Source organism: Canis lupus, chromosome 28, assembly GCF_048164855.1.
Source record: "Canis lupus baileyi chromosome 28, mCanLup2.hap1, whole genome shotgun sequence".
NCBI classification, from domain to species: domain Eukaryota; kingdom Metazoa; phylum Chordata; class Mammalia; order Carnivora; family Canidae; genus Canis; species Canis lupus.
In genome coordinates, this window is record NC_132865.1 from 24,325,881 (window position 1) to 24,341,104 (window position 15,224).

The 15,224-nt window shown below is 36.4% G+C and overlaps 1 protein-coding gene across 1 annotated transcript in view; it reads right to left on the bottom strand.

Moving 5' to 3' along the window:
- Window positions 1–15,224, bottom strand: part of PREX2 (phosphatidylinositol-3,4,5-trisphosphate dependent Rac exchange factor 2) — a 283,911-nt gene that overhangs the window by 114,659 nt on the left and 154,028 nt on the right. Inside the window, exons 21-23 of the mRNA XM_072804340.1 lie at window positions 12,871–12,988; window positions 10,189–10,373; window positions 7,918–8,079 (exon numbers count right to left, since the gene is read on the bottom strand). Coding sequence (XP_072660441.1) covers window positions 7,918–8,079; window positions 10,189–10,373; window positions 12,871–12,988 — 465 coding nt within the window. The remainder of the gene's footprint in view (window positions 1–7,917; window positions 8,080–10,188; window positions 10,374–12,870; window positions 12,989–15,224) is intronic.

Consider the following 15,224-nt stretch of genomic DNA (forward strand, 5'->3'; position numbering starts at 1 on the left):
TTATTCAAACATATAAAGAGAAGCATCTATTCCCAGACTCTGCAGTAAATGCTGGGGATACAGTCCTTGCCCTCATAGAGTACATAGTCTAGTAGAGGACTCAGGTTAAAAAAAAAAGAATATTCTTATATATAACAATTATATTACTACAAGTATATGTAACGTGTATGTGTATGTGTATACATATATATATATATATATATCTGTAACTATGTGCATATGTAACAATTACATAATAATTATAATAGCCAGACAATGAAAAATTTGGTAAATGCTAAGAAGGAAGTGAACAGAGTGATGGGATGAGGTGTTACTAGAGTGATCAGATAGAGAAGGGATAAGATTCCTTTTCCAGTGCGACCAGTTTCCTCTAACTTTCTAACATGTACCTAAATACAAATGCCTATGAACATAGTAGAAAAGGGGGAGATGAAGGAAGGACCATAGTCATGGATCCTGGAAATGTGCTGAATACATTTTACAGATCAAAAAATGTACTCCTAGACAGCATGTCCTAATATTTAATTGGGACACCCTTCTGTAACGCAAATCTAAAATGAGGTAGGTACAGTTCTTGTCTTGACTGTAGCACATGCATAGGAACAGGCTGCGGTCAGGCCATCCAGTAGCAATGGCCCTGCCAACATGAACCTGGCATCTTTCTTAGAAACATCAAAGACAACACTGAGTTCACTAACCTGCTTTGGAGATGCTCACAACGAAAGACCAAAAAAGCTATTTTCCATAAACAAAAATTTCGATTTTGTGATAAAGAAATGTATAGGGTGTGGGGGAAGGGGAGTTGGGACATACAGCACTTTAAACCTATTTTGGATAATGTAGCCCAAACATACTCCACTTTTATTCATCCATCCAACAATTACACATTGAGGGCTTTCTAAACCAGGCACTGTTCTAGGCATGCTGGGAAACATCAGTGAGTGAAACAGATTTCTGCCTTCTGGGAGGTTACGTTCTAGTGAGAAGAGAGGCCAACAATAAACATAAGTCAATTATATTATCCTAGAAGATGATAAGTAGGTTGAAAACAAAATGGAGCAGGAAAAGAGGGCTGGGAATTTCAGTGGTGAGGTGAAGAATGCATTGCCAATTGTAACCCTCATTGAAGAGGTTGACATTTAAGCAAAATTTTGAAGGAAGGGAGAGTTGGGAATGTGGGTACAAGAAGAAAAAGCTTTCCCAGCAGAGTGAACATCCAATGTAAAAACCCCAAGGATAGTATGCTTCAATGAACATCCAGTGTGGCCAAAGCAGAGAGTGAGGGGAAAGGGGAAGAACATGGGAGTGGGGAAATTATGGGTAGAAGGAAGGAAGATCCTTCTTAGAAGGAAGGAAGGCACAGATCAAATAGGAGCTCAGAGACCTGTAGAACAATTTAGCTCTTACTGTGATTGAGATTCACAGCCCTTCAGAATAGACTGTTGGTGGGCAAGGGTGGAAGCAGGAAGACCACTTGTGGGAGAGACAATGCTGGGTCACCCTAGGCTATGTGTAATCGGAGCGATGAGAAAAGGCCGCATGTCGTGAAGGTAGAGCCAAGAGAATGGTTATGTGGGAGCCAGGAGTAAAAAATGCACGCAAGCTTTTCAGACTGATCAATGCACAGGATGGGTCTCATCCTAAGGTAGAGATGACAACAGATATGACAACTGTAGAAGGGCAGGATCAGGAGTTTATTTTGGACACGTGAAGTCTGAGGTATCTATTAGACACAAATGAAGAGGTCACAATGGGCCAGGAGATTGAATGTGATCACTACAGGATGAAGCGTGGAGGGAGGAAAGGGGACAGAGCAAATCCTGAGTTCTGATTCATGAAGAGGTCAGAGAAAAAAGAAGAAACAAGCATAGGACATCACTGTGACTGAGCCTCTCAGAAAAGGCAAGCAAAAGTAGAAAATTTCTAAAGAGAGGTACAAGGTCAACTGCATAGATGCCACTAAAACAAGGAATATGATGATGACAGTTAACGAGTTTTGAAAAAATATAGGTCATCAGTGACCTTAAAAGAGCCATTCCAGGGCAGCTCAGGTGGCTCAGAGGTTTAGTGCCACCTTCAGGCCAGAGCGTGATCCTGGAGACCTGGGATGGAGTCCCACCTCGGGCTCCCTGCATGGAGCCTGCTTCTCCCTCTGCCTGTGTCTCTGCCTCTCTCTCTCTCTCTCTCTCTCTCCCCATCTCTGTCTCTCATGAATAAATAAATAAAATCTAAAAAAAAAAAAAAAAGAGTCATTCTAGTTACATGGGGGGGGGGGGGGGGGGTACTTGAGCCCGTCTTGAGTGTGTTAAGAATGAAAGGTGAGTGAGATAGCAGGTATAGATGGCATATGGGGAGCTTTTTTCAGGACAGAGTTCAAGAAATGAAACAATAGGTAGAGTATGGGGGATCAAGGGAAATAGTGATTTTTAATCTAGATGACATTAAAGCATATTTGTACATTGACATAAGTAATTCTTAGAAATGGAGCTGCAGGCTTCTAATGCATTGGTAGTTAATTCATGAATTATTAACCATGACAACACATTAATATCCAGTTATAGTCACTTGACTAAACGTAGAAAATAATACAAAGGTAAGCTGCTATATTTTGCAGATAGTCTCCCATTTCAATTAAGAATGAAACCCCTGTGGCATGGAGTTATAAGAAATCTGTAGTGAGGGAAGAGGACGTGGAAAAAAATTTTACCCCTAATTTTCCTGATCTATATATCAATTTGGGGACTATGTGGCACTAATAACTAAAGGTACTTGGAATATTTAAAGTAAGACTTTGGATTCCTACACGTTATATTTTTGTGTAAACAGGAACAATCTCTTGAAAGCTCATTAAATGTTTATATGGAGGAAGTATCATTAATACACAAAATAAGCCCAATTATGGAATTATTATCCAATGGAGAATGAATCTAGAATTAAAAAGAGTTCTAAGGACAATTCAGGGTAAGAATGTTTCTCTAAACAGTGCATAGTTTTATGTCTGGATCACCCACACATCCTGCCCCAAGAAGATTAAACGCCTGCTTAGGATTCATTCAGGTCTCCAGTAAGGTCTGAACTTCTCTCATACATGTGCTAAAAAACATCTGTGGCCTGTACAGCTGGCCAGAAAATCAATTATGATTGCAGCAGCCTGGCTATAGAAACTGCAGAAATCAACTTGTTTCTATTTTTAAAGCCTAAAACTTTTAGAGTCAAAATACAGGAAAGCCAGCTTCTTTGAGATTTTAGTTTCTATGGATACATTTTATTTTACAAAAAAGAGGGGTGTTTGAAGTCTTCATCTGGAAGAAAAATATGTTACTAATAATAGTTTAAAAGTAAATATGTGGAAATTAAAAATACATATTCACAAATGCTATATTTTCTGTGGACATGCATTTGATACACAAATAGAGCTAACCTTACATAACCTAGTAAGGCTATTATTGTCTTAGCTATCTGAATTTTGTTCAAATAAAAAATATCCCTGAAATATTTTCTTGCTAACCTTGTTCATCTAATGAGAAAGACAGTCAAATATTCTAAATACGTGTGCGGTCAGTAAAAGATGCTGAAAAAGGATCTTTTAAAGTGCTTAACTCCTAATTGACTATAGGTTTATCTTTATTTCTAAAATTAAAAATAAAAATAAGCGAGACAATATTCCATAGGACTGATACCTAGTCTGCTACTTGCCAGCTAAGTGACCTTAAGCAAATTCTTAATCTCCCTGCGAAAGAAGCAGATGGTAGGAGTATTCAGTACATATGGCTGTTTTGAGGCTCAAACAATAATGTACATACAAGAGCTTTCCAAATCTAGTGATGTAATTTTTACCATCTCAAATCACTGCCCATCATTAGCCTGTCCATCTTTGCTTTAAAAGCTTTCTAGGCTCTTAGTTACTTCTGAGAAAATGGAAGATACTTTTTACTTGCCAGGGTGGTGTTTTTGAGAAGCCTTAACATTTGGGGAAAAACCCTGTCCCTGATGCTTCTAATCTACCCCCAAGATACACTTTTCAGTTTATCACAAATCACATTTTTGTTAAAAACCAAGGTATAACATCTTCTTCATCCACCATAACCAATCCATCATAGAGCTGTATACAGTCTACATCCTCTGCACCACTTGAATTGACTCTTTTCTCTCCATCCCCAGTGCTTCTACATGAGACCAAGTCACCACTGACTTGCCCTTTTTACAAATAAATCTGATTATTATGTCACTTTAAAATATCACTAGAAAAATCAGATTTTGCCAGTTTTCTTTTTAATGGTATCCAACTCAAATCCTCCTTTCTAGTCTAGGCAGTATGCCAATTCTTCATCAATAAAATCAGTCCCATTTCTGTGGCTCTGCCTTCACTCAAGAGGTTTCTCCTTACTTGAGTGTCATCTCTACTTCTCTTCTCTCTGACACATCCTTCCAACTTAGAGCAGCTAGCATTTACCGACTATTCCATCCAGGATGATTTCTCTTTTACTGAAATGCTATTGCCCTTGTAGTCAGACCTATACTGTTTAGCTACATAGTGCAATTTAGCAGTGGAATTTGAACAATACATATGCTGTATAGCATAGCATCAAATGTAGGTAGGCAAACAAAAACTAGATTTATGATAAAAGGGAACAAGGTTCAATTTCCACAGCTGTGCTCAGCTGTGTGCCTTTGGGCAAGTTACTTAACCACTCTGAGCTTCAATCATTTCATCAATGAAATAGATGATATGTCACGTCACAGTGTTGATAAAATTATATAATATCTGAAATCTATAAAATACTTATGCAATGTCTGATACTGTAGCAGGCTGCTATAAACTGTTGTGTGCTGCATAATTCCAGGGAGCACCATCATATAGAGCAGGGTATGATATGCCAGCACATTCAACTAGTCATGGTGGTACCTCCTAGTAGGTTAGGTAGTAGTATTTTTAGTTACTTCATATATTTTAACCTTTCTTCCCCTGCAGATTATAGGTGTGGGAGGGCAGCCATCCTCAAGTTATTGTTGACAACATAGTAGGTACAGATTTAGTAAATATTCCCTTGTTCTTCCCATCCCATCCTGCAACAAATTTGCTTCCATGAAGTTGAGTTTTAGACTCATTCATCGGGTTTCATTAAAGAGTGTATTAAAAATATATGCCACATAAAACAAATTGCTATTTCTTTTTCAGGGACAGCTTTACGGGCACTGCCCTGACATTTCCTGGTGCCACCTCTTTGAAATTCAGTGTGACAGATTTCTTTTGGAACTCAGTCTAAGAAAAGCTTTGCTTCTCTTAAGAAACATGTATAAATCACAGGAATGCTGATAAATATGTAATAGACTGTGTTTCTTTTTTTATTTTGGTTATCAGGAAACTGAAGGCCAAATAGAATATTCCACTTTAGCAACTAACTAGAGTCTCAGGAGTTGGAGGACCTTATCACCCTTTCCCCTTGGTGGTCTTTCTATACCATCGACTGTAACATAACTTTACCTATAAACAAATGTACCTGCTCATTTTCCACTAATATCTGTTCTCTCTTTCTTCATTTTATTAATAAAATTCTATGAGTTTTATAGTTGGGTACATGGAAGCCCAGTTTGAGATAACATATATCTCAGCCTCTTTCAGCAAGTGACAAATCGGATGTGAACAGGAGTGCTGTGTACAAATTCTGGGTCATGCCCTCAAACAAGAAACTCTTTACTCTCCACTTCCTCTTTTCTCTTCTGAGGGAATATAATTTGGCATGGTGCTGATGAGCCGACTTTGACCTTGTAGAAGAGGGCAATGTCTTAGACGAGACAGTAAAAATACAGAAGGAGCCCTAGAAGATCATCAAACCCCACCCCACTGGACTCCAGTCCAGCTGAACTTTCATGTAAGCGAAAAATAAGCTTTCAGTTATAAGCTCGTGTTATTTTGGTCCTTATTAAAGCAGCTGAATCAATAGCCTATCTAATATACCTTCATCCTAATGTTTTGTTTTTACTTATATAGTTTACATTTTTTAAAGATATTATTTATTTATTCATGAGAGCAGAAAGAGAGGCAAAGTCATAGGCAGAGGGAGAAGCTGGCTCCCTGAGGAGAGCTCGATGGGGGACTCGATCCCAGGACCAGAGCCAAAGGCAGAAGCTCAACTACTGAACCACCCAGGGGCCCCTATAGTTTACTTTTTTAATGTATATTTCTTTAAGCTATTTCTACTACTTTTGTATGAATGGAAAAATATAAGAAATGACCCCTCCAACACTGACAACTTTGACAATCGGAATCTGCCTGAACCCCTATCATACTTTAAACAGATCCATTTCTGAAGTAGAATGATTCTCTTTTCAAAATGTGCTCAAAGGGGAATATAAATTTGCATTTGTTTAGACCTTCTACTTCAAAGCACTGTCCTATCTTATGCAGAAGGGAGAAGTAAAAAGAGAACCTTCTGTTCTTCAGCTTCAACAAGGCATATTCATGGCATCTTTCCCAAACTCAAATAGGTGAACTGACCTTAGCAATCAAGGAAAGAGGATTAACAGATGTGACAGTTAAGCAGTGATCTTGAGGATCATTTTTCTTCATGTGAATGGACTTATAAAGAATTAAAATAGCAATACATATTCAACTTCATAAGCTAAACATTTTTAGAAGTCTTAAAACCATGGTGACCTCTCTTCTCCTTGTCCGCACTCAACCTGAGGTAACCAATGGTTAAGTATTCATTTTTGCATTTCCCTATTCTCATACAGCCATATCTGGACACATCTAGGCTTATCCTTGACTTAGTACATCAGGAACATAAAACATACACAATTAACTCACATTCATAAAAACTGAGATAAATATTTCCTAGTATGGCTGTATTAAATTTTAAACAACCAACCTCATTTTAAGGGAAATAATTTAATTAGCTAGTCTCCTATTGATATAATAGAAAAAAAACTTACTATACATGTATTTTAGAGATCAATTTCTACTAATTCTATGTCTAAATTGTATCTTCAAATCCATCTAATTTTCTCTGTCTCCCCCATCTTCACCATAGGCCAGGCTACCACCATCATTCACTGGGACTATCGCAATAGTTTCCTCTTCGTCTCTAGGCCTCCATTCTTACACCTTGAAATCCATTCCTACAGAAGACCCAGCACCATCTTTTAAAAACTTAAACCAATGAAGTCATCCTCGATTATAAGCTTCCAATTGCTTCCATTGATGTGAGAAGAAAATCCAAACTCCTTCCAAAGTTCCAAAAGATAAAAAGCTTCCGTAGCTTTTAACACTGTGCCTGCCTAAGCCAGCCATATTCGCTCTGCCACCCTGGTTTTTGTTTTGTTGCCCTTTTTTTTTTTTTTTTTTTGCTTTGGGGCCTCTGTAGAGATTTACTTCTTCTTTGCTGCATCCCTCACTCAAATATAAGTACCCTGAGAGGAAAGATCTTCTCTCTTTTATTGTCATATTCCTAGCACCAAGACACCAAGAACAGTACTTGGCATATAAAATGTGCTCAATAAATATGTCAAATAAATGTATTAATCAATCAATTTCAAACAGACTGTGTACTGTGTATTTTCTGATTGAAAGTTCTATTCCCTCTGTTGAGAGAAAAGGAAAAAAACTATTGACTTCATAATTAGGTGGCCTGGATTTCCATCCCAACTCTATCTTTTGCTACTAAGTAATTTAATGCTTTAGGCCTCAGTTATTATATTTGGAAAATGTGGAATAATGACCTAGCTTTCAGGTTTACAAAGATCAAATGAGGTTAATAGATGTAAAGATATTCAAAAAACTCTAAAATGTTATGTTATTATTTCAATAAACTGGTACATAAATAAGCAATGAAAATATTATGTATTGAATTAAATTGGACATTTAAATAATTTGAATAATAATTACATGTAAAATATATTCATAAAACTTTTTACCTTTTTATAACTGGATATTCTCTGACATATGTGCTCAATTTTTTCACTGCAAATGGCACTGAATTTACTCTGAAGGTCAGTAGGAATCACTTCATTTAAAGAGTTAAGGCTGGTGCAGTTTTGTACAAAATAATCATCACTTTTAGCCAGGGCTTCAAGAATCTGTAGTAATACAAACACATACACACACACACACACGCACACAGAACAAGAAAAGAAAACCTTCAAAATTAGCCAAATAAAATTTTCACAATTCTAGAACAGAGTGACTCTCCCTAGCACACTTCTCTTAGCTGCCTGGGATTTCCATGTTCAATAAAACCCTCACAGTGAAGTGATGGACTTGCGTAGTTTGGGCTCTCATGTTTTGCTTTCTGCCAGCTATAAAAGGTTGCCTGAGGGAAGTGAGTGGACTTCAAAGACTCCCTGCTGGATAAATCAGGATGCTCTGATGTGGTAACACATTGCCTATATTTTAGTCAGTCACTCAGAACATTTTTTTTTTCTCAATTTCTTAGTAGAACAACAAAGGGTAAGTAAGGAAAACCAATCGAATGGCATCCTTATTTTCTACTGAGAGCCTAGTACAGAGAATGCATATAGCATATATTTGTTGACGAAATGAATAAATAAGAAATTCTCCTGCTAAAGTAAAATCAATGATAGTTGCAGTGTCTGAGCTCTATCTGACAAAAGCATCCATATGATGTGTTCAATTAATAAATCCCTTTGGCTATTTGAATCAATTGTAAGATAGCATTTGTGTATGCTTGTGTGTATACACACTATTGATCATGGAGAATTTCCAATGAATTGAGAATTAATTATGTGTCATGTTTATGACTGTTCAAAGATTGCAAGGATTGATTATACCCTTACCTGACATTTTTATAATATATAATACATGTATAATAATTTGTAATATAATACATCTTATATTGTATGCGAGATACAATGTATAGATGCTATGTTTATTTGAGCTCCCTCACCACCTCTACCTCCCTATCTTGCAGAATATAAAGTGTGAGTTTTTTGTTTAATCACTACTCTAGAAAGTAGAGCTCAGTTTATGAACAGCAGTGTGATCTTGGTTAAATTTCTTAATTTCTTTTATTTTCTTCATGTGTAAAATGGAAATATTTGCAGTACTTATCCGTTGTGATATAAGAATAACTCGTGTAACTTTGCAAATTTGACATAACTAGAAAAAGATGATAATATCCTGGTTCTAAACGCTTATCTGGATTGCCTTAAAAATATAATATAGTTGGGAAGGGTGCGTCTTGAAAATACAGATTCTATATCGAAAGATACATAGTGGTGGAACATCATCAGAAAGATGGAATTTTTTGAGGTTGACTTTCAGAATATAAAACAAAACCATAAGATAATTAATTTTGAAATAGTGCATTTGGGTTTCTATCTTATTTTCTCCCACTAAAATCTTAAAAAATACATGCTATAAATGCTAAATCTATCTCAACCACACATATATGAAACAAAGATTAACATGAAAAAATAAAAGTAGTGAAGCTATATGTCATATTTCTTACTTATAATACCTGAATCCTCACAGGGTGATAGAAGAGCAGATAAAATACTAAAACTCAGACCTGAGGAGGGTCCAATAGGAGGTTTTATTGATTTACCTGGTGAAAGGATCATGAAAAGCAAGCACTGGGTCACTTACCACATGTTTCATCTATTTGGATGAAAACGCCCCTCCTCCCCTTGTATCTTGGTTTAGTCTAAAGACAAAGGGTGATCTCCTTCCTAACTAAAAATTATATAAATGTCTGAGGGTCTATTCATAAATGGATCTTGAAGCTTTGTGAAATTTTATGAAATAAACATGAGACTTGCAGCATTTGAAGTTTCTTATAATACATTTCATGACTTCAAATACTTTTCAGAGGATTATCTACATTTAAAAAAGCACCACCTGTCACAAAAACCATCTGAAAGGTATTCATGATACTGAATCAACAGATGTAGCAAACTTAACTAAATGCAGAGAAGCCTTTGCCAAATCAACTAACATTTGCCTGGGCAAGAGTCCCATCTAACTTCGCACTGTACTCCAAAAGAGATCAATAAAAGGGAAGGTTGTACGCATTACCGAGTAATGGGGAAAAAAAAAAGAAAAGAAAGTTGAATGAGCTGACAGCTGAAGCATATACAGCTACTTACATTTTTTAAAGTAGAGGAGGGAGAGGATGTCAGTTACTTTATTTAGAACAAAATCCTCAGTTTTCCCAGGATCACTCATACCTTGGCAGTGAGGCTGAAGAAACCTTTGGGCTCAATCATCTTCTCCACCACGTTACACTTTATCCCAGCTGTGCTGTCATACTCATACACGACACCATATTCCAGGTGGACGTTATCCACTGTTAGACTCACATGCTCCTTCTTCCCGTCGATGATGGCCATGGTGTTAAACTTGTCAATTACCTCTGGAACAAAGACAGTTTTAATTCAGCAAATTCAGGAAGGGTTTGTTAGTCTCTTCAAAAATTTGAGTCTCTCTGAATAATTTTTAAAGATTTCTTTAAAGGATGACTAAATCTGATATCCTTGTTAACATTTTGTAAAAACAAGAACGCTTAAAAAAACATATGTTTGAATGATCCAAATCTCACCACTAACATGACTAGTCCTTGCACATCCATTTTGATCTATGTACCATATGTATGCCTATTTATACCATTATAAACATTATACCTACAATTTTATATTTTTTTTAAATTAAAAGCATGCATGACGGGACACTGGAGTGGCTCAGTGGTTGAGCGTCTGCCTCTGGCTCAGGTCGTGATCCTGGGGTCCGGGGATCGAGTCTCACATCGGGCTCCCTCTGGGAGCCTGCTACTCCCTCTGCTGGGTCTCTGCCTCTCTCTGTGTGTCTCTCATGAATAAATAAATAAATCTTAAAAAAAAAAACATGCATGACTTAAGACAGGGCTCCTAAAACTGCCTCCAACATTGAATGAATACTTGTTCAAACCAGAAAAAAATATATATATAAAGCCATTCTGAAGAAGCAGAAAGGAGATGCAATAATCATTTTTTTCAGCAGACAAGATGCATGAATTTTCCGAAACAGCATATTCTACAGATAGCTCATTGAGAAAATTTGTCATTGTTCACTATAACATTTTCTTTTTTTTTTTAACATTTTCTTTTTAAAAAAATATTTTATTCATTTATTCATGATAGACACAGAGAGAGAGAGGCAGAAACACAGGCAGAGGGATAAGCAGGCTCCATGCAGGGAGCCCGATGGGGGACTCTATTCCTGGACTCCGGCATCACGCCCTGAGCCAAAGACAGACGCTCAACTACTGAGCCACCCAGGTGTCCCTCACTATAACATTTTTATCTGGAATGTCTTCCTCTAGGTGTTTGGCCTACAATCAGTCAGCTGGTATAAAAACATCTAAAATCTCAAGCAAGAAACCACTGAGAAACCTAACAGCAAATATTAAATTAGCAAAAATAGAATATTAATTAACTAAAAACTGTTAAGTCTTAGAATGGTAGAAACAAACAAAAAAGAATGGTAGAAACAGTAAATACAAATAGGCAAAAGCAGAATAATGGTTTATTTTAAAATAATTGAGTCCCAGAATAGCTAGAAATCAATTATCAGAGCATCTCATCAACCCTTTCATTGTGGCAGTAATGATGATGAGCAAAAAAAAGCTAACTCTAAATGAAGAATAAAGTCCTTAAGATAAGGTCCTGAGATTTGTCCTGGTTTAAATAATTAAGGAAGTTGATATGTCATAACAACCTTGGTGCTCCAGTGTGGTTGAAATATTTCTAATACCATCCATTATCTAGTGGCTCCTACCAAGTGGTCTTCCTGGAGTGGAGGGAACACAGCTTTTCCTGAGTCCCCCACCACCCACCTTATGATCAGTGTGTTTAGGGGATTATGTAACTGTGCTGGTTTGGAAGAACCTAATAGTACAATAAAAATGTCCAGAGTTATCCACCAATAATATAAATGGAAAGATACCAGAGTTATCCACCAATAATAAAAATGGAAATATACCAGGAAAAAGTAAGAGAGGATTCAAGGACTTGTGTGAAAAAGTGTCGAAACAATAATTCAAGGTATTTGTCAAATACAAACATAAAATTAATTGCCTCCATCCCTTTACCCTTGGGTAAAGCCACCAAATACAGCAATCTGTTGGTTTGCTTCACTGATAAAACAGAAATTATGGGTTCTCATCAAAAGATCTCTCTCTCTCTCTCTCAAAAAAAAAAAGACCTTTCTCATTTTTACATTATTAGTTTGTTTCTTTCATTACAATTAATGCTAGAATACAGTAAAAGTTACTTGAATCAAGAAAGTGGTTTCAAAGGGACCATAGACTTTCTTTCTAAATGAGGGCTTCAAATTTTAGTACCCTTACGGATCAGATCTTATTAAAACAGAGATTCTGTTGCAATAGATCTGGGGTGGGGCTGCGATTCTGCATCTCTCCAGGTGATGCTGCAGCTGCTGGTCTGTGAACCACACTGGATTAGGAAGGTCTATACAACATTTAAACTCAAAACAAGGAAACACATTATAACCTGGGTTTAAATCCTCATTCTATCACTTACTAGCTTGGGCAAATCTCTTCGTCTAATAAGCCTCAATTTCTTCTTCCATAAAATAAGGATGATGACAATAATTCTTTTGCGAGATTTCCTTTTTTGGTGACTTTATGAGATAATCCATGTAAAATACTTAATAAAGTGCCTAACAGAGTATACTAACTATGACATGTTAGTCATTAGGTAGTATTGTTTATGAATTTGACATGACATCTATTTGGTGAAAATATCTTAAGAAAGTGGTTTGACCATATCAGGTTTTCAATAATTGGGACTAGCACAGGCATACTGAAAAAGGGTACTACTATAAGCAAATGGAGAGAAAAAGAAGGAACGTACCTTCTACTTTGCAGTCAAAAGCATCTCCTACTTCATCTCCAGGGGGTTTGGAGTTAGACTTTTGAAGGTCTTCTTGAGCGCTCTCAATGCTATTATAAACCCATTGTATGGAATCTTGCTGGAATGAGGAGGGGAAGGAAACCTCAGAGGTATTAGTGCTTCTAAAAATGCATGTTCATTCCCTAAACCTGCTTTAGGAGAGTTGACGATCTTATTTATTCTTCCAGTTTATTCAAAGATAATAAAATGTGAAAGAGAAGGGAAACCAACATCAGAAACTACAAAAAGTTGGGGCACCTGGGTGGCTCAGTGGTTGAGCATCTGCCTTAAGCTCAGGACATGATCCTGGGGTCCTGGGATCAAGTCCCACATCAGGCTCCCTGAAGGGAGCCTGCTTCTCCCTCTGCCTGTGTCTCTGCTTCTTTCTGTGTCTCTCAGGAATAAATAAATAAAATCTTTAAAAAAAGAAACTAATAAGTCAATGGTAATTATATTATTTAACAAACTGACTTTCTTGCTTGAAATTTTATCTTCCAAAGGTGTTTTTAAATAAGATGTATTTACCAAAATATATTTTTTTGAAAACGATGTATTTCCCAAGGATCTTATTTAAATGCCTTAAGTATAAATTAAAATAAACTATAAATTTCATTTTTAAATAAATGTCAGATGGACAGTTTTCTGAATAATAATCATCTATCACTATACAAATCATTTAAATGTTCTTCCTAACACATATATTTAATACAGTCAATGCTTTTTTGAATCAAACCAAAGAACACCTTTCATTTCATTAGGGTCCCAAGTGATGTAACTATTTCTTAATCCTATCATGTCCTAAATCATTCTATATTTTAATTAAAATAGCAGTTGCCATCTTATTTAAATAAATAAGAGGAAGTGGCCTCTAAGTAGATGCTTTCAGGTCTGCATTACTTTAAAGTTTATACTTTTCCTAGGTCAGATGACAAACTGAATTGCACTCCTGAAGTGTGATAGAATTTACATTATCGATTTTTTTCTTGTATTCACTTCACAATTGTGTTTAATTATATTTTGCTATCCATCATCAAAATGCCAGTTAACATTTGATCATTCAAATAACCTGCTGTGGCCCCAAAGGAACCACTCACTCCAGTATCCACACCTCTGTGCAGCATCTTCACACACTGACCTGAGGTTTGGTCACAGGATCTGGTTTTCCCAAAGGGATATTAGCAAGCATGATATAAATAGAGTTGATCTCTTTATCCCCTCTTAAAATGCAGACACCATGCAGGAAGGAAAATCTGCTAGACTAGAAAGGGAGGCCATGTAGAGGAGCTCCGGAGTGAGAGAACACAAGGAGGGAGGTTGCAGAGCCCAGGCATTCCCAGCATAACTCCCACCACATCGGGTCCCTTCACAGGAACCAACACTCGGTCAACTCACAGAATGAAAAAAAATAATCAATCGTTGTTTTAAGCTACTAGGTTTTGGGACAGTCTGCTTTGTGGCAGACGCTTAACCGACTGATCCACCCAGGCGCCCCTATTTATTGATTTTCTTAATCATTTCACTAACCAACTCCTCTCTAAGAAAGCAGTCAAGGAAAATGAAAAGGAACAAAACTCAAATCAATTGGACTACTTATCAAAATTCTGACTGAAAGGGAAAGGTTTGATAATTTCAGAAGTGTCTTTTAAAAAAATTTCATTCAATAATATAATATAGTTCAATAAATATTTATTAAACCATTATAAACCAGAATAACCTATGAGTCTATGCATGAATTCCAATTTGCTATGCTAGTTTGACCTTATTAATAAGCAAAATTGATGAGCTATTTTCTTGTAGGTTCAGTATTTTGCAGGATGTCATTTCCTGATCTATGAGAAAATAGCCATTCGTCTCTCTGGTTTGGACATAAAGACACATTCTCAAATCCAGAAGAGAGTACTTGTCTGTTGATGAAGGAAAAGATACAAAGCCTCTCCTCTAAAGTTCCTTTTACATCTAGTTGATTAATCTGAGAGAATTTTCTCTTATAGGCCAATATTCACTTGTGCTTCATGGGATAAGCTTTGCCTGTAAATTAGGACTCTAATTTTATTTTTCTACAGCACTTGAAATTTAGTCAGAGGATAATGCTTAGAATTTTAAGTAATGACAAGTACATTTTGGTATTTTCTTTTAAGAGCTAAATCCAGTTACTTAAACAAATATATCCAAAACTCAATCACAGACCCTATAAAAGCCACACAGACACATAATAACCGTTATAAATCCTAAAGCATTCACAAAGGTCAAGAAAACAATTAAAACCTTTGGATTTCAATTTGATAAACGGTATTTGAAAATTCATAGCACAATGT